At 65.0% G+C, this 24,500-nt stretch overlaps 4 protein-coding genes across 6 annotated transcripts; 3 read left to right on the top strand and 1 right to left on the bottom strand.

Annotated features, from left to right (window-relative positions):
- Nucleotides 1-898: 898 nt before the first annotated feature.
- ADORA2A (adenosine A2a receptor) lies at nucleotides 899-5,559 on the top strand. Of its 2 annotated transcripts, XM_056821163.1 has the most exons (3): nucleotides 899-986; nucleotides 3,858-4,370; nucleotides 4,878-5,559. In XM_056821163.1, the coding sequence occupies exons 2-3, from the start codon at nucleotides 4,039-4,041 to the stop codon at nucleotides 5,536-5,538; spliced, it is 993 nt and encodes a 330-aa protein (XP_056677141.1). In that variant the 5' UTR covers nucleotides 899-986; nucleotides 3,858-4,038; the 3' UTR covers nucleotides 5,539-5,559. The 2 variants fall into 2 exon arrangements, with proteins under 2 accessions (XP_056677141.1, XP_001379347.1); XM_001379310.4 differs by lacking the exon at nucleotides 899-986 and having other exon boundaries at nucleotides 1,016-4,370.
- A 44-nt stretch (nucleotides 5,560-5,603) lies between these two features.
- UPB1 (beta-ureidopropionase 1) lies at nucleotides 5,604-9,066 on the top strand. Its single transcript, XM_001362364.4, has 10 exons — nucleotides 5,604-6,044; nucleotides 6,794-6,965; nucleotides 7,049-7,136; nucleotides 7,210-7,304; nucleotides 7,392-7,553; nucleotides 7,636-7,805; nucleotides 7,888-7,969; nucleotides 8,045-8,087; nucleotides 8,164-8,318; nucleotides 8,882-9,066. The coding sequence occupies exons 1-10, from the start codon at nucleotides 5,941-5,943 to the stop codon at nucleotides 8,963-8,965; spliced, it is 1,155 nt and encodes a 384-aa protein (XP_001362401.1). The 5' UTR covers nucleotides 5,604-5,940; the 3' UTR covers nucleotides 8,966-9,066.
- A 960-nt stretch (nucleotides 9,067-10,026) lies between these two features.
- On the bottom strand, nucleotides 10,027-16,044 carry GUCD1 (guanylyl cyclase domain containing 1). Its single transcript, XM_001379327.5, has 6 exons — nucleotides 15,815-16,044; nucleotides 15,371-15,455; nucleotides 14,970-15,138; nucleotides 14,785-14,876; nucleotides 10,667-10,908; nucleotides 10,027-10,573 (listed from the first exon to the last, which is right to left on the bottom strand). The coding sequence occupies exons 1-6, from the start codon at nucleotides 15,849-15,851 to the stop codon at nucleotides 10,482-10,484; spliced, it is 717 nt and encodes a 238-aa protein (XP_001379364.2). The 5' UTR covers nucleotides 15,852-16,044; the 3' UTR covers nucleotides 10,027-10,481.
- Nucleotides 16,045-16,126: 82 nt separating this feature from the next.
- On the top strand, nucleotides 16,127-19,231 carry SNRPD3 (small nuclear ribonucleoprotein D3 polypeptide). Of its 2 annotated transcripts, XM_007506663.3 has the most exons (5): nucleotides 16,129-16,285; nucleotides 16,937-17,077; nucleotides 17,770-17,931; nucleotides 18,409-18,601; nucleotides 19,026-19,231. In XM_007506663.3, exons 2-5 carry the CDS (start codon nucleotides 16,952-16,954, stop codon nucleotides 19,085-19,087), a joined length of 543 nt encoding a protein of 180 aa, XP_007506725.1. In that variant the 5' UTR covers nucleotides 16,129-16,285; nucleotides 16,937-16,951; the 3' UTR covers nucleotides 19,088-19,231. The 2 variants fall into 2 exon arrangements, with proteins under 2 accessions (XP_001362481.1, XP_007506725.1); XM_001362444.5 differs by lacking the exon at nucleotides 17,770-17,931 and having other exon boundaries at nucleotides 16,127-16,285.
- Nucleotides 19,232-24,500: the final 5,269 nt, after the last annotated feature.

Here is a 24,500-nt window from a genome sequence, read left to right as displayed (position 1 = left end):
GACACTGAGGTTTCTTTGCTTGGTCCTGTGGGTCCCTGAAGGAAGGCTCTGTGGAGAGCCTGGAGGGGTGGAGGGCCCGGTCAGGAGTGGGGAGGGATGGTCTAGGGGGAGAAGGCACTCAGCCTGGTTTTGAACTCAGAGCAGCTTAGAGGCAGGCCCTGGGGAGCAAGGGGGCTGGAGAAGTCAGGGCTGCAAATACAGGTTGGGGTGCTGTCCAGAGCCCCGGAGGGAGATGGGTGGGAAATGGAGGCAGCCCGGGCTGGAGCCTTGTCCCTTCATCAGGCAGGTGTGACGGGGTGGGCATGACCGTTCCAGCTCCACCAACTATGCATGAGCGTCATCATTGTTCCTGCTCAGCCCCTCCTCCCGGGCGGGCAGAGGATGCTTCCCGGTTAAGTGGGTGACTACGGAGATGGGGGAGTAGATGGGAGGGGGGGGACGGCTAGATCCCCGACAGGGAGGCTGGAGGACCTTGGTTCAAATCCTGCCTTAGACCCTCATTTTCCCGCATCTGTGAAATGGGGCTAAAGAAGAGGAGCGCAAGTTGACTCGAGGGGGGCCGGCGCATCCCCTGGGGCACCTCCTTAAGCTCCCCTCCTCCGGCTGTGGGGGGAGCAGCGCGGGGGCGGCTCCGAGCAGCCTCCCTGCGCTCACCCCCGGAGCCTGCTCCGGAAGGTGGTTGGGAACCAAGGAAGGAGCGAACTAATGACTGGGCTCTTGAGGAGGTCCGACCTCACCCTGGGGGATTAAGCGGCCGGGACCTAAAGCTCCCCCGTGCCTCAGTTTCCCCTCCGGGCTGACGGAGGATCCCTAAGCGGCTCCACCCTCTGGGACGCCCGGGGCGGGGCGGGGCGGGGCGGGGCCGGGGCTCGGGGTCCGCAGGGGGCGCCCGAGGGCAGCGCGGGCTCGGCTCCGGGCGCGGCAGCGGTGGTGGTGGAGGCTCGCTGGGGGCTGTCAGCCGGTGGAGGCGGAGGTCCCCGGCTCAGGTGAGTGCGGGAGGGGCCCCGCGCCACAGCTGGGAAGGACGGGCAGACGGGCGGGATGCGCCCCCCAGGCTGCCCGCGCCCCCGCCGTCGGGGCCCTCCAGGCCGGCCATATGGGGGCTTGGAGCTAAGGGCAGCGGCGCTGGGGCGGGAGGGGCCGCGGGGCGAAGAGCGGGCAGCCTTGCGTTATCTGCACTCCCCAAGTGGGAAACTGAGGCCCGCCGCTCCCCCCCCCCCACCTTCCCAGAGCGCTGGCAGGAGAGCCCAGTGAGCAGCCGCTCCCTGGGGAGGGGGAGCAGGAAGTCGGCCGCGGGGGGGGGGGGGGGCGCCTGTCCGGGCGCCGAACAAAGCCCCTTCCGGCCCCCTCGGCGCATCCCCAGACCGAGCCCGATCTCCTGCGGGCGGGGCGATTTCTCTTCTAGAGCTGGCCCGGGCCTTTGGGGATCTCCGGCCACACCGGCCACCTCTGCCGTCTGCCGGGGCTCGGGGCAGAGGGAAAGCCGGACCAGAGCCCTGGCCTCGGGGAGGGTGGGAGGGAGGGAGCCCGGCTCCCGGGACGGGGAGGGAAAGAACTGAGGCGGCTGCATGGATCCTGGAGGCCAGAGGGAGCATGGCAGGTATGCGGGAGGGGCTCACCGGCTTTGGAGACCAATGAAGGATGGCTGGAGGGAGAGACCAGAGCCAGGCCCACCCTCTTGGCAGCTATCGCAGGAATGGGGGAGGAGGCAATGAGGGACTTGGATCAGGGTGGGGGCAGTCAGAAGAGAGGCGCTGGGGTTGGAGAGGGGAAACTGACCAGAGATGAAATAGACTGGAGATGCCAGAGGGGAAACTGACCAGAGATGAAATAGACTGGAGATGCTAGAGGGGAAACTGACCAGAGATGAAATAGACTGGAGATGCTAGAGGGGAAACTGACCAGAGATGCTAGAGCGGAAATGGACTAGAGAGGTGAAACTGACAGGCCTGGGTGCCAGGCTACATCGGGGATGAGAGGTGGGGGTGCTCATACTGCCATAGTTCACCAGCTCACTCAGCCCTTTCTTTCCTGATGAGCTCATCTAATTCGGATCACCGAAGAGGATCATTTGCCCAGCACCTGGCACACCGGAGCTGGCTCTTACTGCCCAATCTGCCCAGGCCACTTCTTCCCCCTGCTGATGCTGGGGATTGGTGGAGGAAGGAAGGTGTTGGCTTGGAGCAGGATTGGAGCAGGCCCCTGAGGGTGAGGGCGGCTCGGGAAGGCCATGCTGGGCCTGGAGACTCCAGTGAAGGCTGCTCTGGGCCAGGCTGGGAGTGAGTGGGGACGAGGCCTCGCTGCCTGCTTGAGGGCAGCCCCTCTAGCTTAGTGCTTTGCTTCTGCCCTGGTGTGTGGGAAGGGGCTCAGGCGGGTGCAGGAGGCCCTCTGGAGAGGACCCCCAGCGGAGGCCAGCAGGCACCGCAGCTCTGCCTCCCTTCACCCAGCACCAGAGGTAGACAGGGCAGGCCACGAATGGGGGCCAAAGAGGCTGGAGGGAGGCCCCTGGGAAGCGCAGATCCCCAGCCCTCCGCCCAGGCCGGAAGTGTCCAGTGGCCCAGCTCCGTGTCTCTTTCCCACCCTCCCCCCACATCCTGCCCCAGCCTGGGCCCCAGCATCGGCTTCCCGTTCGGAGAAGAGGCTGCCTCAGTCTCCTCGGAGAGGTGGGCTCGTGGCTCCTCCTCTGAGCCCAGAGATGCCAGGGAAGGGGAAGGGGTGGTGGAGCGAGGGGGCCAGCTTGGGGGTGCGAAGGCAGGAAGAGGAGGAGGCAGCCGGGCCAATCCAGAGCCCAGAAAGGTGGCATCCTGGGCAGAGTGCCTGGGGGCCACTGGGTGGGCTCGTTCCTCCTTGGGCTCCTCAGTGACCACGGAGGCCCATGAAGTTTGATGTGGGTGGCACAGGGACGAGGAGGAGCTGGGCTCTCCCTAGAAGCAGGCCAGGGTTCAAGCTGGGCAATGCTCACCAGGGGTCCTCTCTGGGGGGTGGGCAGGGCTCCAGGAAGAAAAGGCAGAGCCTTCTGGGGACAGTGCTGCAGGCTGCCTCAGTTTCCCCCGTGAGATGGAGAGGGCAGGGCTGGGTGGATGCCACAGGGGTTTCCCCCGGCCCAGAGTCTCTGAGCTGTGTCGTGGGGCCCGTCCGGGAGCATTCGGGGTTGCCTGTGGAGGGCAGCCAGCCTGGGGGAATCACGGGGAGTGCCAGGGTGCCAGGAGAGGAGGCTGAGGCTGTGGCGTCCCCGGGATGGGGCAGCGGCAAGGGCAGAGCAGTGAGGTCAGGTGGGCGGCCACTCCCTGCCCCCTCCTGGAAGCCCTGGGCAGTGCCAGGCAACAGCTGCACAGAGCCAGCAGGGCAGGAAGCTGCCTCCTCCCCCCTCCCTCCACCCACCTGCCCTGGAAAGCTCCTGCTTTCGGCAGCCGCCCCCTCCCTTCCCCATGCCTCGGTTGCTAGGGGCGATGCTGCGGGCGGGGGGGCGAGCCCCCATCGGTGTGCCTCCTCTTGACACTGAGCTGGAGGTGCCAATTAGCCTTTCAGAGAAAGCCTTTCCTGGCCACAAAGGGACAAGAGGGGGTGTGAGAGGAGAATGGCAGGCCGTGGGGGCCCGAGGCATTGTCTCCATGTGCCAGGCCCTGTGCTCAGCACCCGCGGGTAGGATCTCATTTGGTCCTCCCAACCCTGCTGGAATTAGCCTCCTTTGGCAGGTGAGGAAACTGAGGCAGGCACAAGGGAGGTCCCACAGCTAGGCCCTGGAGCTGAGGGCAGATGCCAGATGAGGGCCGTGGGTGCCCTTTGCTGGCCTTTCCCGACCCCGCGCTGGGATGGGCTTCTCTGCTGTGCCCCCAGCCCATGGCTCTCATTTCTAGGTTCCGGGAGCCCAGGCAGCGTGGGGGCCTCCCTTCCTTCTCCCCCTTGATGCTGGCCCTTTGGGCCCCGGGCTGCGGCCCAGGGGAGCCCCCCCCGAGCCTGTGCCTCCCCTCCCCCCGGCGGCCATGGGCCCTGAGCCCCCCCTGGCTGTGAGTCGGGGCCCCAGCCACGCCCGGCGCCATGGCGGTCTCCTGGGACGTGGTCTACATCGCCGTGGAGGTGGCCATCGCCGTGCTGGCGGTCCTGGGCAACGTGCTGGTGTGCTGGGCCGTGTTCACGAACACCAACCTGCAGAACGTCACCAACTACTTCGTGGTGTCGCTGGCGGCGGCCGACATCGCCGTGGGGCTGCTGGCCATCCCCTTCGCCATCAGCATCAGCACCGGCTTCTGCGCCGCCTTCCACGGCTGCCTGTTCATCGCCTGCTTCGTGCTGGTCCTCACCCAGAGCTCCATCTTCAGCCTGCTGGCCATCGCCATCGACCGCTACATCGCCATCCGCATCCCGCTCAGGTGAGGGTCCCGGGGAGGGGCGCCGGGCGGCCTGGGGGGCCCCTCAGCTTAAGGAGCCAGTGTGGGTCTGGCCCCGGGGCATTGGCCTCTGCCGAGAGCCAGGCCACAGCCCCCAGCGCAGCCCGGGCACCAGAGGGCCAGCGGCAAGCCCTCCGGGGCTGGCCGCTGGGACCACTGTGCGTCCTTGGGCCACGGGCTGGCCTGACGCTCCCCAAGAACCTCGGGAGGAAGCTCTGCTCGGGCTCCCTCGGCCCTGTCTGGCAGTGACTCATCCTGGCCCGTGAGGAAGCGGGTGGTGAGTGTGGCACAAGCTGTGCTGGGGAGCCGGCCACCACAGGCAGCCCAGCGGCTCCCTAGAGTTCCAGCACTGACACAACAGCCCTTCCCCAAGGGCTGCCCATCCTACCAGAGCCCGCGATGCCCATTTTACAGGCGTAGCAAACTGAGCTGAGCGCCCTGTAATGGCGGCAGAATTCCGCCTCAGGCTCACGGCTCCTTCCTGCACAGGTACAACGGGCTGGTGACGGGCGCCCGGGCCAAGGGCGTCATCGCGGTGTGCTGGGTGCTGTCCTTCGTCATCGGCCTGACGCCCATGCTGGGCTGGAGCCACTGCGCCTCCGCGGCTGGCAACAGCTCGGAGGCGCGGGGCTGCGGCGGCGGGCGCGTGCCGTGCCTCTTCGAGGCCGTCGTCCCCATGGACTACATGGTCTACTACAACTTCTTGGCGTGCGTGCTGCTGCCGCTGCTGCTCATGCTGGCCATCTACCTGCGCATCTTCCTGGCAGCGCGGCGGCAGCTCCAGCAGATGGGCGGCGGCGGCGGCGGCGGGCTGCCCGCGTCCACGCTGCAGAAGGAGGTGCACGCCGCCAAGTCTCTGGCCATCATCGTGGGGCTCTTCGCCGTGTGCTGGCTGCCGCTGCACATCATCAACTGCTTCACGCTCTTCTGTGACAGGTGCCCCCACGCGCCGCCCTGGCTCATGTACCTGGCCATCGTGCTCTCGCACACCAACTCCGTGGTGAACCCGCTCATCTACGCCTACCGCATCCGCGAGTTCCGCCACACCTTCCGCAAGATCCTCCGCAGCCACCGGCCGCCCCCCGAGCTGGGCCGGGCAGGCCCCGGGCTGGCCCTGGAGCTCCCGGGCGTCTCGGGGGGGCGCTATTAAAGGGGCTCTGTGTGTCTGTGCCCGCCTGCCTCAGTTTGCGCGTCTGTACCGCGGGGCTGCGCACGCGCCGCCGCCCCCGCCGCCGCCGCCCCCAAATTGGCAGCAATTTTCCACTTAACTTGTTGTCAGCGCTGTCGGCTCCTTGGGGGGCCGCCCCCTCGCCGCTGCGGAGCGGGGGAGGGGCGGGGAGGGCCAGACCTGCCTTGGCTCAGGCTATTTGTGGCAGGCAGCGGAGCTGATTCAATTACCCATTAGGCGGCCTGGCCTTCCTGCCTGCAGCCCGGGACGCCCCCTCCCCCTCCGGGGTCACGTGGCAGCCGAGCGAAGGGGGCGGGGCGGCTCTGGGCCTGAGCTCCGGGGCCAAGGTCCAGTCGCCGGGTGCCCTCGTCCCTGCCAGGCGCCATGGCGAGCCCCGAGTTCCCCTCTCTGGAGAGGAGCCTGGAGGAGCACCTGCCCCCCGACGAGCTCCGGAACGTCCGCAGGATCCTGCTGGGGGGAGAGCCCAGGTGTGTGCCCGAGCGGGGCCCTGGCCCCTGCGGCCGCGCCCCCGCAAAGGGCTGGAGGCTGGAGATGGGAAGGCCCGCGCGCGCGGGCACCTTGCCGCCTCGCCCCATCTGGGAGGGCGGCAAACAGGTGAAATGACTGGCCTGGCTCCCACCGCGGGAGGGGGTGCCCGCGAGCCCCCCCACTTCTCGTCTTCCTCGTTTCCTGGGGAAGGGGGGCCCCCTGGGGTGCGTGAAGGTCTGCAGGGGGATGGGGCAGGCCCATCTCAGCAGGGGCGGGGGCGGGCTCGGCCCTCAGCTGGGAAGGGGGCGGGGCTCAGCCCTCAGCTGCGGAGGGGAGGGGCTCAGCCACTGTCCGCTGAAGGGATGGGGAGGAGCCCAGCTCTAAACGGGGGCGGGGCTCAGCCCCTGTCAGCTGCGGAGGGGGCGGCGCTCAGCCCTCAGCTGGCATGGGGAAGGGGGCGGGGCTCAGCCCTCAGCTGCGGAGGGGGCGGGGCTCAGCCCTCAGTTGGGGGTGGGGCGGGGCTCAGCCCTCAGCTGCGGAGGGGGCGGGGCTCAGCCCTCAGCTGGCATGGGGAAGGGGGCGGGGCTCAGCCCTCAGCTGCGGAGGGGGCGGGGCTCAGCCCTCAGTTGGGGGTGGGGCGGGGCTCAGCCCTCAGCTGCGGAGGGGGCGGGGCTCAGCCCTCAGCTGCGGGGGGGGAGGGGCTCAGCCTGTCAGCGGGGGGACGGGGCGTCCATCTGTCTGCCCCCAGGAAGCTGAGCCTGCCGGCGGAGGCCCTGGCAGCCGCCTCGGAGCTGGACTTCGAGCTGGCGGCCTTTGGCTTCGAGGCGGCCGAGGAGCAGCTGCGGCCGGCGCGGCTGGTGCGCGTGGGGCTCGTGCAGAACCGCCTGCCGCTCCCTCCGTGCGCCCCTGTGGCTGAGCAGGTGGGGGAAGGCGGGGGAGGCGCGGGGGGGCGGGCGGGCGTGGGCGGGGCCGGACGGCCGGCCGGACGCGCGTCTGCCCGCAGGTGGGCGCCCTGCACCGGCGCATCGAGGAGATGGTGGCGGTGGCCGCCCAGTGCGGGGTCAACGTGGTGTGCTTCCAGGAGGCGTGGAGTGAGTCCGGGGCGGGGCGGGGCGCGGCGGGGCTCCGAGGGGCGGCCCTGACGGCCCCTCCCTCCCTCCCCAGCCATGCCCTTTGCTTTCTGCACGAGGGAGAAGCTGCCCTGGACCGAGTTCGCCGAGTCCGCGGAGGACGGGCCCACCACCAGGCTGTGCCAAAGGGTTAGCGGGGCGGGGCGGGGCGGGCGGGGCGGGCGGGGGCGGGGCCGGCCTTGGCTCCGCCCACCAGGCACGCCCCTCCCTCCGCAGCTGGCCAGGGCGCACGGGCTGGTGGTGGTGTCGCCCATCCTGGAGCGGGACGAGGCCCACGGGGACGTCCTGTGGAACACGGCCGTGGTGGTGTCCAGCTCCGGCGCCGTCCTGGGCAAGAGCCGCAAGAACCACGTGCCCCGCGTGGGGGACTTCAACGAGGCGAGCGGGGGGCGGGCGTGGGGAGGGGCGGGGCGGCGCCGGCGCGGGGCGGGGCGGCGCTCAGCGGCCCCCCTTCCCGCAGGCCACCTACTACATGGAGGGCACCCTGGGCCACCCCGTGTTCCAGACGCCCTTCGGGCGCATCGCCGTGAACATCTGCTACGGCCGCCACCACCCCCTCAACTGGCTGCTGTACAGCCTCAACGGGGCCGAGATCATCTTCAACCCGTCGGCCACCGTGGGCGCGCTCAGGTGGGGGCGGCGGGCCGGGCGGCGGGGGCGGGGCGCCGAGGGGTCCACCCTCCCGGCGCCCCCTGAGCCCCGCCTTCCGCAGCGAGGCGCTGTGGCCCATCGAGGCGCGGAACGCCGCCATCGCCAACCACTGCTTCACCTGCGCCATCAACCGCGTGGGAGTGGTGAGCATGCGCCAGGGAGGGAGGGAGGGAGGGAGGGAGGGCTCCGGGGCCGCCCCTCACCGCCCTCTCCTGCAGGAGCGCTTTCCGCGAGAGTTCACATCTGGGGACGGAAAGCCAGGTAGGTGGGGCTTGGAGCCACACAAGGGGCGGGGCCGCCTGGCCGCTGCCCACTCATGCCCTCCTCTCCCTGGAAGCCCACCGTGATTTCGGCTACTTCTACGGCTCGAGCTACGTGAGTGCCCCCGATGGACGCCGGACGCCGGGCCTGTCTCGCACCCGCGACGGGCTGCTGGTGGCAGAGCTGGACCTGAACCTGTGCAGGCAGACGGGGGACATCTGGAACTTCAAGGTGTGCTGGGAGGGCCTTGAATGCCGAGCAGGGGCTTCAGAAGTGCGATCGGACCAGGGTGGGGGCAGGGGGATGGGCAGAAGCTGCCAAGAGATGGAGCCTCCACAGGGAGCGAGTTCCTCGTCCTTAGTCTCCAAGTGGAGGCCGGAGGCCCCTCTCCACTCAGTCTGGCAGCTGCGACCCACCGAGCCAGATGGCATCCTGGACAAGCAGCACGCAGTAGGTGCCTAATGTATGCACCTTGCAGTGTACCAGAGCCCTTGGGCCTGGCCACTGGGCCATCCTCATCCCCATTTTATAGGTGGGCAAATTGAGGCGACTGATGGGGCCATCCTGACTGAGCCCCTTCCCAGCCCCACAAAGGGAAGACGTGCCCCGGCACCATTTGAACACAGACCCCAGGGCTCGGCCCACCCTGCCTCCCTAGGTGCGGCCAGAGCAGGATGAAGGGATTCTCCCTCACCCCCTCCGGAAGGGAAAGAAAGCCCTGCACCTCCTCTCCTGGGGTGGCAGAATCCCTGGGGGGGCCGGGGGAGAGCGCTGGCTGGTGTTGTTGCCTACAGATGACCGGGCGCCTGGGGATGTATGCAGAGGAGCTGACCGCAGCGGCCCAGCCAGACTACAGGCCCCACATCGTCAAGGAGTAGAAGGCCCGGCCGGGCCTCCCCCCTCTCGACCTCCTACTGAGCTCTGAGAGAGCTGGGCTCTTGTATACAGCCGGTGCTTAATAAATGTCTACAGAAGCAGAGGGCAGAGCCCCAGGCGAGGGGTGAGAAATGAATGGGGCAGCCGGGGAGGTGGGCATCACTCATGCGCTCATCTGTTCTGGTGGCTTCCCTCGGGTACCCAGGAAGCACCTGGTGGCCTGGGCGAGACGCGTCTGGGAGTACGAGTGCCGTGTGTATGTGTGAGACACTGACGACAGCTGGCCCGTCTACACTAGCGATACTGACAGTGTGGCCCATCAACACTAGTGATATTGACAGTGTGGCCCGTCTACACTAGTGATATACGGACAGCGTGGCCTGTCTACACTAGCGATACTGACAGTGTGGCCCGTCTACACTAGCGATACGGACAGCATGGCCCGTCTACACTAGTGATACAGTGTGGCCTGTCTACACTAGTGATATGGACAGCATGGCCCATCTACACTAATGCTACTGACAGTGCGGCCCATCTACACTGGAATGGCACTGAGGACAGCGTGGCCCACCTGCACTCAGACAACACTGACCAGTGGCCGGGCAGGGGTGGCCAAGAGGGATGAGCTCCGAGCCCCCTGCAGAGCTGGGCGCCGTGCTCAGAACTTTGCAAGTGGGATCCCCTTTGGCCAGCTGAGGGTGCTGGGACAGACGTGGCAGTGACTCAGCCAAGGTCACCCAGTCTGAGGCAGAGCCAGGTGATGGGGGAACAGCGGCTGACTGGAAGGCAGAAGGGCCTGGGACACGGGGGCAGCCTACCCTGGGAGGGTAGGCAGGGCAGAAGCCTGGGCGGCTGTGGAGTCCTGTGGCAGGCATGAGGTCTCCGCCAACTCTGGGAAGGAAGGAAGGAAGGAGCACCCGCCCAGGGCAGGTTTCCCCCAGAGGAGGCGCAGTGGCCGCTCCGGCGTGGGCTCCCCCGGTGCGCCCCGAGACCCCCGCACAGACGGGGCTGCTTCGGTCCTCCCCCTCCCCCCTCGCTGGCACACACCGCCCGAGCCGTCAGGTGGCCGTTGCGTTGCGTTTTTAATAGAGATCAGCGGTGCTCCTCGGGTGGCTCATTACCAACAAAATAGATTTATGTAGAAAAGGTCTCTGCGTGGAAAAGGGCCCTGGCCTGTGGGCGGAGGGAGCGAAGGGGGACCTCCGGGGTGTATTGGGGGCCAGGGAGCCTCTGAGGCTGCCCCGAGCCCAGGCACGGCGGAGTGGAGGTCCCGAGGGCCTCCTCCCTGATGGAAACAAGGCAGAGGAAGGAGCGACCAGGCAGTGGGCGGGCCGGGGGGAGCCCCACCAGAAAGGCTCGTGCCGCCGTGGCCAGGTCGATGGGCGTGCTGGGGCCTCAGTGGAGGACTGGCCGGGCGTGAGCTGCTCCGCCAACTCCTCGTACCCAGAGCGGCTGGGGGGAGGGGAGGCGGCGGTGGCGGCACAGCTGTCCGTGTAGACGCAGGCCCGGCCCAGGAGGTCAGCTGTCCGTGTAGACAAAAAGGATGTCTTCGTCGGTGCCATAACTGGTCCTGGCCTCCTCAAAGTTGCTCACGCTGGTGCTGCACATGCCTGGAAGCAGAGGCCAGAGGCCGAGCGGTCAGGAGCCCCGGGCGCCCTCGCCCACCCCAGCCCACAGGCGCCGGGCAGCGATGGGCTACTCACGGTCTGCGTAGGCCGGGTTGTTGTAGAAAATGCTCTCCGAGGCCCTGTTGTACCCGCAGAGCACGATGAAGTGGCCCTGGTAGTCGGGGCCCCTGCAGAAGCACTTCTGGCCAATGGGCAAGAAGCAGCAGTACTTGACGGGGCTGGAGCACAGGTCACACAGCAGCAGCACCGCGTTGACCAGGACGATGGCCACGTGCCCCTGCGCCAGGTGCTCCTGGATGGCCTGCACCGTCACTGTGCTGCAGGAGGGAAAGCCCAGACTCAGGCCCGGCGCCGTCCCGAGGACCGTTCTAAACGGCACACCAGCCTGGGAGCAGCAGAGCTCCCTCTCCTTTGCCCTTGCCACGTCCACAGACAACGTGGCCTCAAGAGCACGAATGGCTGTGGCAGACCCGTCCTTGGCCTGGCTGCTCCTGGAGAGGGGGAGCCCCAGCCCCTGCCCATTAGGACCTGGCTTGGCAGCTCCCAGCACTGGACCCCAAAGACAAACACCCCCATGGCGGGAGGGGCTAAGTTTCATCAAGTGCCTCATGAGGGGGGTTCCAAGTAGACCCACTCACATAGGGCTATGGACATCCCCACCCACTGCATTTACCTCAGAACCCCTTCACGCAGCAGCTCCCCTCTCCTGGAAGTAGCCCTAGACTCCTTCACTGTCTCCCACCCCAGAGCCAATCTCTTTCCAAGCCTGTCCATTTGCAAAGCCATCTCTGGTCCATTTCCCCACCCCTGTGTCCATTTCCCCTGAGCCCCACCCCCGTGTCCATTTCCCCACCCCTGTGTCCATTTCCCCACCCCTGTGTCCATTTCCCCTGAGCCCCACCCCCGTGTCCATTTCCCCACCCCGTGTCCATTTCCCCACCCCCGTGTCCATTTCCCCACCCCCGTGTCCATTTCCCCACCCCCGTGTCCATTTCCCCACCCCCGTGTCCATTTCCCCACCCCTGTGTCCATTTCCCCACCCCTGTGTCCATTTCCCCACCCCTGTGTCCATTTCCCCACCCCTGTGTCCATTTCCCCTGAGCCCCACCCCCGTGTCCATTTCCCCACCCCGTGTCCATTTCCCCACCCCCGTGTCCATTTCCCCATCCCCGTGTCCATTTCCCCACCCCCGTGTCCATTTCCCCACCCCCGTGTCCATTTCCCCACCCCTGTGTCCATTTCCCCACCCCTGTGTCCATTTCCCCTGAGCCCCATCCCTCTGTCCAGTTCACCTCTGCTAAAAGGCTGGTTCATGCTACCTGCAGCATCTCTCCATTATACTTCTGCCTCCTCCTCTCCTGACACTGCCCCTATCCTGGAGCAGACTTTTTCTCAACTTCTCATGCTTGGACTACTGCAGTAGATGCTGGGGGGTGGGGTAGGAGAGGATTGTCTGCCCATCTCAGTCCCTCCCTCCCTTCCAGTCCATTCTCCACTAAGCTGCCAAACTGACTGTCCGGAAGTGCAGGAATGACAATATCACTCTCCCTGCCCCTACCTTCAATAACCTCCAGTGGCTCCCCATCTCCTCTAGGATCAAATAGAAAATTGTCTGGCATTCAAAGCCTTATCGCCTTCCACCTCTCCAAGTTTCTTACCTCTTGCTTCACTTCTCCATCCCTGTATTGTTTTTTAATCTTTACCTTTTGTCTTGGAATTGATATTAAGTATTGATTCTAAGGCAAAATATCCCTAAGGACCGGGCAATTTCGGTTAAGTGACTTGCCCAGGGTTCCACAGCTAGGAAGTGTCCGAGGGCAGATTTGAACCCAGAACCTCCTATCTCTTGGCCCCATTCATGTATTCTGTAATAGCAAGACCCCACTGTCTCCTCATACAAGGCCCTCCATCCCTGGATGTGGGCATTTTCTCTGCCTTCTCCCCTCATATCAGTCTCCTGGCTTCCTTCACTTCCTAGCTGCAATCTCACCTTCTACAAGAAGCCTCTCCTAATCCCTCTGTGGATTAACCCCAATTCGTCCTGCCTGTACCTCATATATATACAGTTGTTTGTATGTTGCCTCTCCCCTATTGGGGTGTGAGCTCCCTGAAGGCAGGGACTGTCCATCTTCCTTTGTATCCCCAGCATGGCATAGAGGAGGTGCTTGTTGGCTGGCGCCTTTCTCCTTGCCAAGACAAATCCATCTGTATGAGCCTTTGAGCCCACCCGCCGCCATCTTCTCTAGGAGATGACTTCCTTGATCACCCCTGCTGCCTACAAACACGTCCATATCTCCGCCATACTCGGCAAGCCCTCTCTGGCCATCCGAGCTTCCTCTTGAAACTGGGGTCCTCTGCTGCTCTTCCCTTTCCACTCAAGCTCCCAAGTCCCACTCTGTGTCTCTTCTCCCTCTTCCTGACCCTGCTGTCCAGCGCAACCAATGCGGCTCCCTCCAGTTGTCCATGGTCCAAGCCTCAAGGCCTTCTCTCCAGTCACTTTCCTGAACCTCCTGACACTGCCCATCGCCCTCTCCTAGATCCTCTCTCCTCTCGGCTTGTCCTAGCCAGCTGCTTTTTCTCAGTCTCTGGATTTTCATCTGGGTTTCCCCCACTAACCCAGGGGTCCCCCCCCTCGAAGGGTCTCTCCTTTTTCTTCTCCCTCTGGGCTAGCAGATTGCAATGGGGGCCCAGGGCCAAAACTTCTTTCACAATCCATGCTACCAAAGAAGGACCATCACGAGGAACAAAAGCTCTTTGGGAAAGGGCCCTCCACCACATTTGGGAGCACCCTGGGGCCGCTCCCATGGCTCAATGAACGCCTCCAGGATAAGGAGAAGGAATCCACGGCCGCTTGTGTGAACCTCCCCCCAGCTGGCATCTCAGAGAGGATGCCGCCCTGTCTAGTTCTAAGTCCAGCCACGTAAGCACTGGGGTCTGTGGCCTTTCCTCCCTTGATGGATTTCATCTCTATGGAAGGCACCCCACACTCTTCCCATCTCTCCTGCACCCACCCCTGCCCTCCAATCAGCTTTCAGCTCGGGCTCTCACCCCTGCTCCCCTCCAAGAGGCCAGCAGCCTCTGCCTCACTCTGCTCAACTCATCTCAAGGGACACAGCCCGTCGCTCACACTCCCCAGCTAGGCTGCCTTCTTCTCATGCGATGCTCGCTTCCCTCCCGTCTCTCTGCCCCAAAGGCCCAGCATGCCCAGAGTCCCTGATCTCCTATCAGATGAAGCTGGGGCCACAGCAGCCTGATGCCCCTGCCTGGGCCCTCCGGCTCTAAGCAGGGCAGGAGCCAGGGGCTAGGGAGAGCTCGTTCTGACTTGCTCCAACCGTGCTTGGGACGTGGCAAACAGCCACAGAGAAGGAAGACCCAGAGGCCCACAGAGGCTGCTGCCACGTACGCGGAGCCACGGGGGTGCAGGGAGGACAGCCACGGGTCCCACAGCGCTCCCGACGTGCCCACTCCTGCACACCCCAAACTGCCAGGACGACAGTGAAGCTCTGGCTGCTGAGGGACCCTTCCAGGGCTTCCAGCAAAAAGGGAAGCTCCCTGGGAGAGAAGCTGCACCAAGTACACAGAGCACAGAGCTCTCAGCCCCCTCTGAAGACCCCCGCCCTGCAACCACCAGAAGGGGGACTCCGTGCCCACCCCGGGAAGAAGCTTCCAAGAGGCAGCCTGGTTTCATGGGAGAGTGGGAGAGGCCCAGCTGTGCCCAGCCCCGGCAGCCACCTTCCAGGGCAGAGCTGCCCCTGGTTCCCTCTTTAAGAGAGAAGAGTGACACTTGCTCTCTGCAGAGGGCACAGAGCTGCCTCCACCTGCCCCGCCGACTCCCTGCCATCCAGTGGGGGGTTGCTTGCCAAAGATCCCAGAGTGGGCTGCCATTGCTCCCCCAGCTCATCTGACAGATGAGAAACCGAGGCAAATGAGGGAAGTGACTTGCCCAGGGTCACACAGCTAAGAAGTGTCTGAGGCTTGCCAACCCCACAGACTAGAGAACACAATTCCAGGAATTCAGAGCACTGAGGCCGCAGGGAGGAGGGGGGCTTCCCCACTCTGCTTCTCCCCATTTTACAGGCCCCCCCCCATTGGGGCTCCACGGGCTGCCTGCAAAGAAGGCGAGAAGGAGGCGAGGAAGCACCTCCGGGGAGGGTTCGCGATCGCGCACCAGCAGGGCCCCCACCGTGCCTCACCACTTCTCCACCAGCACTTTGCAGGCGGCAGCGCGCGCGAACAGCTGGTTGACCCGGCTCTCCTCAGCATCAAAGTGTCTCCGGTAGAAGGACTGGGAGAGGAGGAGGAAGGAGGGGGAGGCGCCTTCAGAGGCAGTCCGCAGGGCCCCGCCCATCCCGAGAGCCCCACCCCCACGCCCGCCCACCTGGTGCCGGTAGCCCTTGTCCACGCCCAGCGTCCGCGTGCAGAAGCGGTGGCGGGCCCCGAAGTGCCGCATCAGGTAGGCCAGGTCGATGGTCCAGATGCTCCGCGTGAGCTGGAGCTCCTGCAGGGCCTGCTCGAATGCAGCCTCGTCCTCCAAAAGGTTCAAGTACCTACGGGTGGGGCGGGGCCAGGCCGGGTTATTGGCCAATCACCGAGCTCTGAGCCGGAAAGGGGCGGGCTCCAGCGTACCAGTGGCCAATCACGGCACTCCAAAGGCAGGCGGGGAAAGGGTGGGTGGCCGCCCCCCCGCCCCCCGCTCCCGAATCCGCGGGCCAATCGTAGCCCTCTAAAGGGAGGGGGCGGTGACCCGCCAATCACAGCCCGCCGAGGGCGGGGCCTCACCGTAGCACCATCCTGGAGCAGGCCAGCCCGCAGTCCCAGTGGTACAGCTGCTGCACGATGGGCACTTTCAGTTGCACGAAGTCGCCTGGGTCAGAGCACGAGCGAGCGTCGGAGGAGGCCGGGCCAGGGGCTTCCACAAAAGACCGGCTCCCTCCCCCCGCGGCCGCGCCTCGGTCGGTCTCCCCGGCGGTCAGGGAGAGCTGGGACCCCGGAAAGGAACCCCTTGCTCCCCAGGAGCGCGGCGGGGCGGCCATTTCAGAGCCGCTCGGCTCCCCGGACCCGTTTAGTCTGCCCGCGCCAACGGGGTGAAGTGACTTGTCCAGGGTGACACAGCCGGGAAGGGCCTGTGGCCGCATTTGAACCCAGGTCCTCCGGTCCCCGCCCCCCGCGGCCGTGTCTCAGTTTCCCCAGCCGTCCCGACGCCCAGCTTCCCGCGGCCCTCACCGGGCTGGGCCCCGGCTCCCTCGGCTTCCTCCCTCATGCCGCCTGCGGGCGGACGGGCCGGGGCTTCGGCTGTGGGGGCGCCTCGGCCATGGCCCCGGCCCGATCCGCTCCCGCCCGAGCCTCAGCCCCGGCCGAGTCGGCTCCTCAGCCCCTTTCCGGGACCGCCGCCACCGCCACAGCCGCTCCCGGGAGGACGCGATCCCGCACAAGGCGCATGCGCCCGCTGTCGCTGCCGTAGGCACGGCGCAGTGGTGTCCCAGGCCCCGCCCCTTTACGCACAAGTTCCAGGCCCCGCCCCAGAGGGCCGTCTCGGGACGGACGCCGCTGCGGGGCGGGCCGTGCTCCGGAAGTGCCCACCCCGCTTCCGGGTCTGCTGCATGCTGGGACCGCGAGGCCCGCCATTCAGTTGCCGCCGCTCGTCTCACGTTCGTGTCGCCGGGGCCGGAACCGGAGCCGGGACCGGGGCTGCAGGTGAGGAGGCCGTCTGGCGGGGTGGGTTCCGCGTGACCCGGAGTGGCAAAGCGGGGCTGGAACCGGTGGAGGGGGAAAGGGCGGGGAGACTGCGCGGGCTAGAGACGCTGGGCTCGGCGTTCAAGGCCGGGCCTCGTAGCGTGCCTTCCTTTGGACTCCCCGGGCCCCAGCGAGAAGGGGAGGAGCCAAGCCGGGCTTCCCCGGGTGCACTTCCTGGACCTTCCCATTCCCCCTGAATGTGGCCGGAGCTGGGGGGAGCGGGGCTCATTTAGCTTGGGGGGGCCGCTCTCATTCCCCCCTCCCCCATTTCCGGAGAGAGGGAGGAGGTCCTATCACCGCCTCTTTCCCCGGGCTTTTCTCAATGGGAAGCTGGCCCTGGCACCCTCGTCCCCCACAGCCCACAAGACCCTCATTGTCCCCCTGCCTTGGAGGCCCAACTAAGCCTGCTTCCTCCAGGAAGCCTTCCTGGTTGGAGTTGTTTGCTGCTTGGGGGCTCTTAATCAGTTGGACCCCGAGTTCAAGTCCTGCCTCCACCACAGTTCCTCAGGGTTCCAAGCCCCTCTGACTCGGTTTCCCCCTGGTGACGACCCCTAGGGGGTCCCAGGCCAGCCGAGATGAGATGCTCATGGTCCTCCGTGGGGCCCCCCCCAGCTTCTTCCTCCCAGGATGTCCATCGGGGTCCCGATCAAGGTCCTGCATGAGGCCGAGGGCCACATCGTCACCTGTGAGACCAACACCGGGGAGGTGTACCGGGGCAAGCTGATCGAGGCCGAGGACAACATGAACTGCCAGGTACCGGGGCCTCCCTGCGACTTACAGGCTGCACCCCTGGGTCCCTTCCTGAGGCGCCCCCGGGTAGAGGCTGCAGGGCCAGGCTGGGCTGGGAGGTGAGGGGAGAACTGGAAGGGGCCTTCTCCCCGAACCCAGAACCGTCCAGACTGGCTTTAAATGGCCTTTGTTGGACGAGGTGGGATTTGAACCTTGAGCCTTGATTCAAAGGGTTCTAGGAGTGGAGGAAGCAAGCAGTCAGTGTGTTCAAAGGTGCAGCGGTGGGAAACAGAACAGTTCGAGTGCTCGAGGCTCCTGTGGCTGGATCATAGGGGAGTTGTAAAGGAGCGTCTTCAGAGGCCAGCGGAGCGTTTTGGAGGGTAGCGTGGGTAGATTTGGCTTTGGGAGTCACTTGGAGACCCCCCCCCCCCCCCAGCATTACAGGGTTCGGGGTGTGAGGTGAGGAGGGAGCTTCATGGATCAGAGATGCCGCAGGTGGGCCTCGGTGCCATGGGGGGGGGGGGGAGGCTTCCTTCGAAACGGGCAAGCTTGACACCTCAGACCACTGCGCCGTGGAATGGGGAAAAGGAGCTCGGAACACAGGCCGAGGATGGGGTGTTTGCTGTGCCGTTCCCCGACTGAAGGCCAGACTGGCCCCTCCAAAGCAGGCTTGTCCCTGCCTTCCCACTCAGTGCCAGGGTGCCTCTTCCTCTCAGTTTCCCAGCCTCAGTGATCCTCCGCAGCTTCCGCTCGCTGCCCATGTCTGGTCTGTCGTCAAGGACTTGGGAGTTTGGCCACGCCTTTCTCTGTCCCCCCTTCTCTCCTGTCACAGTAGTTGGCGGTCTCTGCCTGCAGTCCATCCTCAGCCATGGGCCCAGGTTAGCTTTAGAAACCTTGACTTCCAGGGCCGCCTGCCAGCCATTGGCTCTGCGGTCGAATACCGACTTAATTGGGATTTACTGCCCTTCCGAATCTGGGCCCTCGTTTAGCCTCCTGGATGGGGTTTAGCCGCACCTTGGCTTACAGTCGATATGAGTGTTGCTTCCCAGGCAGAAGTGCAGTACGGCTTGGGCAGTTGGGGTCAAGTGACTGGTTTAGGGTCACCAAACTAGGGAGTGTCCAAAGTCAGATTTCTCTCTTCTCCAGGCTTGGCTCTCTACGCCTGGCTGCCCTCCACCTCATTTAATTGTATTTATCTTCACACCCTGTGATTATGCTTGTCTTGCCAAGCCCATCATCAGCCTCTGTCCTGTGGCCATGGGGTCGAGCCAGGAAGAAGGAGGAGTGATCCTGGTGGCTACCCCAGTGGTCTTGGTTGAGGCAGAGACTGTGATGGTGCCCGGTTTCCCTTGCAGATGTCGAACATCACAGTCACATACAGAGATGGACGAGTGGCCCAGCTAGAGCAGGTTTACATCCGAGGGAGCAAGATTCGCTTTCTGATCTTGCCAGACATGCTGAAGAATGCCCCGATGTTGAAGAGCATGAAAAACAAGAACCAGGGCTCTGGGGCTGGCCGAGGGAAAGCAGCCATTCTGAAGGCCCAGGGTGGGTAGCCAGGCAGCCTGCCTTGGGATTGGAGGCACAGGCTCTGGGGCTGGCCAAGGGAAAACGGCCTTTCTGGAGGCCCAGGGTGGGAGGCTGGCCAGGCAGCCTGCCTTGGGATTGGAGGCACAGGCTCTGGGGCTGGCCGAGGGAAAGCAGCCATTCTGGAGGCCCAGGGTGGGTAGCCAGGCAGCCTGCCTTGGGATTGGAGGCACAGGCTCTGGGGCTGGCCGAGGGAAAACGGCCTTTCTGGAGGCCCAGGGTGGGAGGCCGGCCAGGCAGCCTGCCTTGGTGTTGGAGGCACAGGCTTTGTTGGGCTGGCAGCCATTCTGAAGGCCCAGGGTGGGAGGCCAGTTGGGGAGAGGGGCAAACTTCAGGGAGTGACTGGGCTGCTCTGACTTATCGTGGTTTTTCCTCCCTTGTCCAGTGGCTGCCAGAGGAAGAGGGCGTGGAATGGGCCGGGGCAATATTTTCCAGAAACGAAGATAATCTCCTCTGAGGAAGAGAACTCTGTCCTTGTTGTTGTCTGCTTTTCGGGGCTCGGAGCTCAGCCTTCTGGGGTGTCAGCTCTCTCTTAGATGAGGGAGGAGCAGGAGGCGCACCAGCCAAATAAAGGTGTTTGGGAATACTTGAGGCCTAGTGTGGGCTGCTGGTCCTGCTCTTTATTCCGGGGCACTTGACTGGCCCATTGGGCTACCCCTTTGTCTGTCCTCCACAACGTGGAGTTAGCAGGAGGACTCCAGTGGGCTTTAGCAGTCGGTGGCTAAGAGGCCAGACTGACATCAGCAGAGGCTCGGGTCCTCCTGGCACAGCTTTCGATGCCGTTGCCACCATGAGAATAAGGAGCTCCCCCTAAGCCTGGGGGTTAGGCCAGGCCCTTCCCCTGTCCCCACCTGGGTCAGGGAGCCAGCCCCTGAGCAGCCGTGGGAGGGGCGTGCGCCTGTAGAGAGGGCCAGGGCTCCTAGAGCTGGAGGCCACATGGGATGTAGCACGAAATGAACCCTTCCTGCTCGCAGGAGTCCAAATCAGGATGGGGTGGTGAGGGCTCCGGAGAGACTGTGTGGAGGTGACAGGCACAGCCAGTCCAAAGGCTTGGAGGTGGAAATGGGGCTCCATGGTGAGGGGCAGAAGTTTGCTTGCCACCAGAGATGCTTGAGGGTGGGGAACGCCTCAGGAAAGTGTGAGAGCACAGCCGGGGGGGGGGGGGGGGGGGGTTGCCACTCATGGCTGTCAGGCCTACGTGGAGGGAAGGTACAGAGGATGAGATTAAGCAGCTGGCAGCATGGTGGTGGGAGCCCAGGACCCTGTGGGGGGAGGAAGGCCGCTGGTTCCTGGGGAGATGGGGGCACTTTGGGATGCCATCAGAAGGCAGCAGCCAGAAAGGGTGGAGGGCACCTGGGAAGGGAGAAGATGGAGCTGGGGCTGGGACTTGGCCACGGAGAAGTGAGCCAGTGACTGTGCCTGCCTTGGAGAGGGAGTCGTCCGTCCCAGGAGCTCGCACAGGTGCCTGGGGTCAGTGGCCTACCAAAGAGCAGCTGCGGCTGACCAGACAGGTAGTGAGCTCCCTGTCCTCGGACGTCTCCAAGCAGGGACCTTGCAGAGGCACTGGAGCTCTCCCATGTCAGGGTTCCCCAGCCCTCCCTGCTAGCGTCCTTCTCTGGGCAGCCTGGGCCCCTGCCACGACCTTGGGCTCCCTCCCCAGGGGCGCTGAGGGCCCCCCTTGCCCCATCGCCTCCAGGGTGTCTCCCTGGAAGCTGTGGGCTGGGCCCTAGGCACTCTGGGCTGCCCAGCGGGGGCGGGACTCCCTGGGGCCACCTCCCCGGCAGGGGCTCAGGGCACAGAAGGTGCCTGGGCAGACCTGGAACGGCTTGCGTTTGGCTTTCAACCCCCCTCCCCGCCTGGTAAGTGGCCCCAGCCTCACTCCCACCCCCGGGGGCCCTGGCTGCCTCTGGAGGGATGGAGGAGGCCGGGGTGCCAGCCTCCTCCCCTCCTCGGTCCCCCGGGCTCAATAAAGCGCCTCTGTGCCGGCCGGGGCCCCTCCTCCGGCCTGCCTCCTGGCCGCTCCTTTGTTTCCGGCTGCCCTCCCCTGCTGCTGCTGCTGCTGGCGGAGCGGAGCGGGGGAGGCCTGGAGGGGCTCCTGCCAACCCCCACACAGTCGCCTACCTGCCCGGGGCGCCCGGCCAGCTCTCGTGCCTGCCCCAAGGCGCCCACCAGCGGGAGCTCAGCCAGAAGGAGGAGGAGAGCCCGTGCTTGCAGCACCAAGGAAGGCCTCGGAGATGAGGCGCTTCAGGGCCCTCCCAGGTGGCCTTGGCTTCCCATGGGCGTGGGTCCCCGGCGGGCACGGGCTAGGAGGGAGCCGGCGAATGCGGCCCTGGCCCTGCCACGTGCCACTGCTGGCCATCTCGGCCCAACTGGTGACTGTTTAAACAGCAGGCTCCCCACACAACACAAGGATCGGCTGAAGTTAGCCATGTTTTCTCCCCCAAAGCCACAACGGGCAGACAACTGGCTGCCCCTCAATGCCTCGCCCTTCCGAAGTAGAGCTGCTCACACCAGAAATTTAATGATCGGCTTTCCCGGGCAGGGCTGGGGCCCACAGAAAGGGCTTCGCTAAAGCCTGTTTCTCCATAGAGCAAAGATGCAGGCAGTGGCAGTGGGGGAGAGTACTAGGCAGGAAACCTGGGTTCAAGTCCCACCTCAGGCTCATCCCATACTGGCTGTGACATGCTCCATGCCTCAGTCTCCTCGCCCGTAAGATGGCATTGAAGGCCCCGCTCGCTGCCCAGGGGTGACCCCCAACCTCCTGGTGAGGCCCTTGGGGGGGGGAGATGAGAGCGAGGCCGAAGCAGCCCCCGAGCCACATGGATGGCCAGGCTCAGGCGAGCCCAGAGACGGGTCTAGTGGAGGGCCTGTCGCTGCACTTCCCCGGTGGGACTGACCAAGGCACCCCCAACTGGCCTCTCGGCTCTCGCCAGGCCCCAAGGCTTAGACTGGATGCCAGCGAAGGCGAGGGGCTTGGGGACCGGGGGGTCAGACCCCCCCCCCAACGAATTCTTTCCCTTGGCATTCGAGGCCTCCTTGGGCTGCCCCAAGTGACCTTTGAATTCCCTCCAGTTGTGCACACGTTTATCCCAACCCTGCACCGTGTGAGGCCCAGCCCCCTTCCTTCGCCCCCCTCACAGCCCAGGGAGCCCACGCTGTGGCTGGGTGGCTGGCTAGGATCCAGCCACTTGAGACTACAATCCAGGAGGGCTGTGGGAGGCAGTGTCTACTAGTAGAGTCTGGCCGAAGGGAAGGAGGGGTGCATTGTGGGTAGCATGGCTCCCTGAGGTTGGGAATGCTGAAGGAGAGCAGCTGCCCTGTCCTGGGGACCGCGGCCAGGCAGGAGGCCAGCCTCACCCACAGCCTCTTCTCCCCACCTTCCCAGGGCCACGAGGGGCCTCACCTCCTCCTGGCCCCCCCGGGCGAGCCTGGGGCCTCTCGGCCGCTCCTGGCCCTCGCCCAGCACTTACCTCACGGAGCAGCCATCTGCCAGCCAGAGAGGTGGGGGGCACCGGGCACCCCGCCATCCCCGAGACCTTCCTCCAGACGACAGGCGGGCGTGTGAGGGCAAGAGCAGAGACGGGCAGAGACAGCCAGAGAGAGACAGAGACAGAGACAGCCAGGAGAGACGCGCAGAGACAGAGACGGCCAGGAGAGACGGGCAGAGACAGAGACAGCCAGGAGAGACAAGCAGAGACAGAGACGGCCAGGAGAGACGGGCAGAGACAGAGACAGCCAGGAGAGACGGGCAGAGACAGAGACGGGCAGAGACAGAGACGGCCAGGAGAGACGGGCAGAGACAGAGACGGCCAGGAGAGACGGGCAGAGACAGAGACGGCCAGGAGAGACGCGCAGAGACAGAGACGGCCAGGAGAGACGCGCAGAGACAGAGACGGCCAGGAGAGACGGGCAGAGACAGAGACGGCCAGGAGAGACGGGCAGAGACAGAGACGGCCAGGAGAGACGGGCAGAGACAGAGACGGCCAGGAGAGACGGGCAGAGACAGAGACGGCCAGGAGAGACGCGCAGAGACAGAGACGGCCAGGAGAGACGGGCAGAGACAGAGACGGCCAGGAGAGACGCGCAGAGACAGAGACGGCCAGGAGAGACGCGCAGAGACAGAGACTGCCAGGAGAGACAGAGACAGAGACAGAGACGGCCAGGAGAGACGCGCAGAGACAGAGACGGCCAGGAGAGACAGAGACAGAGACAACCAGGAGAGACGCGCAGAGACAGAGACGGCCAGGAGAGACGGGCAGAGACAGAGACGGCCAGGAGAGACGCGCAGAGACAGAGACGGCCAGGAGAGACGCGCAGAGACAGAGACGGCCAGGAGAGACGCGCAGAGACAGAGACGGCCAGGAGAGACAGAGACAGAGACAGAGACAGCCAGGAGAGACGCGCAGAGACAGAGACGGCCAGGAGAGACAGAGACAGAGACAGAGACAGCCAGGAGAGACGCACAGAGACAGAGACGGCCAGGAGAGACGGGCAGAGACAGAGACGGCCAGGAGAGACGCGCAGAGACAGAGACGGCCAGGAGAGACGGGCAGAGACAGAGACGGCCAGGAGAGACAGAGACAGAGACAGAGACGGCCAGGAGAGACGCGCAGAGACAGAGACGGCCAGGAGAGACAGAGACAGAGACAGAGACGGCCAGGAGAGACGCGCAGAGACAGAGACAGCCAGGAGAGACGGGCAGAGACAGAGACAGCCAGGAGAGACAGAGACAGAGACAGAGACGGCCAGGAGAGACGCGCAGAGACAGAGACGGCCAGGAGAGACGCGCAGAGACAGAGACGGCCAGGAGAGACGCGCAGAGACAGAGACGGCCAGGAGAGACAGAGACAGAGACAGAGACGGCCAGGAGAGACGGGCAGAGACAGAGACGGCCAGGAGAGACAGAGACAGAGACAGAGACGGCCAGGAGAGACGCGCAGAGACAGAGACGGCCAGGAGAGACAGAGACAGAGACAGCCAGGAGAGACGGGCAGAGACAGAGACAGCCAGGAGAGACAGAGACAGAGACAGAGACGGCCAGGAGAGACGCGCAGAGACAGAGACAGCCAGGAGAGACAGAGACAGAGACAGAGACGGCCAGGAGAGACGGGCAGAGACAGAGACGGACAGAGACAGAGACAGCCAGGAGAGACGGGCAGAGACAGAGACAGAGACAGCCAGGAGAGACGCATAGAGACAGAGACAGCCAGGAGAGACGCATAGAGACAGAGACAGCCAGGAGAGACGCATAGAGACAGAGACAGCCAGGAGAGACGGGCAGAGACAGAGACAGAGACAGCCAGGAGAGACGCATAGAGACAGAGACAGCCAGGAGAGACGGGCAGAGACAGAGACAGCCAGGAGAGACGGGCAGAGACAGAGACAGAGACAGCCAGGAGAGACGCATAGAGACAGAGACAGAGACAGCCAGGAGAGACGGGCAGAGACAGAGACAGCCAGGAGAGACAGAGACAGAGACAGAGACGGCCAGGAGAGACGCGCAGAGACAGAGACAGCCAGGAGAGACAGAGACAGAGACAGAGACGGCCAGGAGAGACGCGCAGAGACAGCCAGAGAGAGACAGAGACAGGCAGAGACAGAGACAGCCAGGAGAGACGCGCAGAGACAGAGACAGCCAGGAGAGACAGAGACAGAGACAGCCAGGAGAGACGCGCAGAGACAGAGACAGACTGGAGCGGCCAGGGAAGGCTCCTGTGGGGTGCTGTGTGTGTGAGGGGCCGGCCTGTGGCTGGGAGCCCTCCTCGGTGGTGCCTGAGGCCCTCGGACGGGGGAGCTGGGCTGAGGCGGATTTCTGGGTGGCCCCTCGGCCGCCCTGTCGGAGCTCTTGGGGTGCCCGGGG

Source organism: Monodelphis domestica, chromosome 3 (assembly GCF_027887165.1).
Source record: "Monodelphis domestica isolate mMonDom1 chromosome 3, mMonDom1.pri, whole genome shotgun sequence".
Classification (NCBI taxonomy): Eukaryota; Metazoa; Chordata; class Mammalia; order Didelphimorphia; family Didelphidae; genus Monodelphis; species Monodelphis domestica.
Note: the sequence above shows the minus strand (reverse complement) of the source record. Positions and strands in the feature narration are given on the sequence as shown.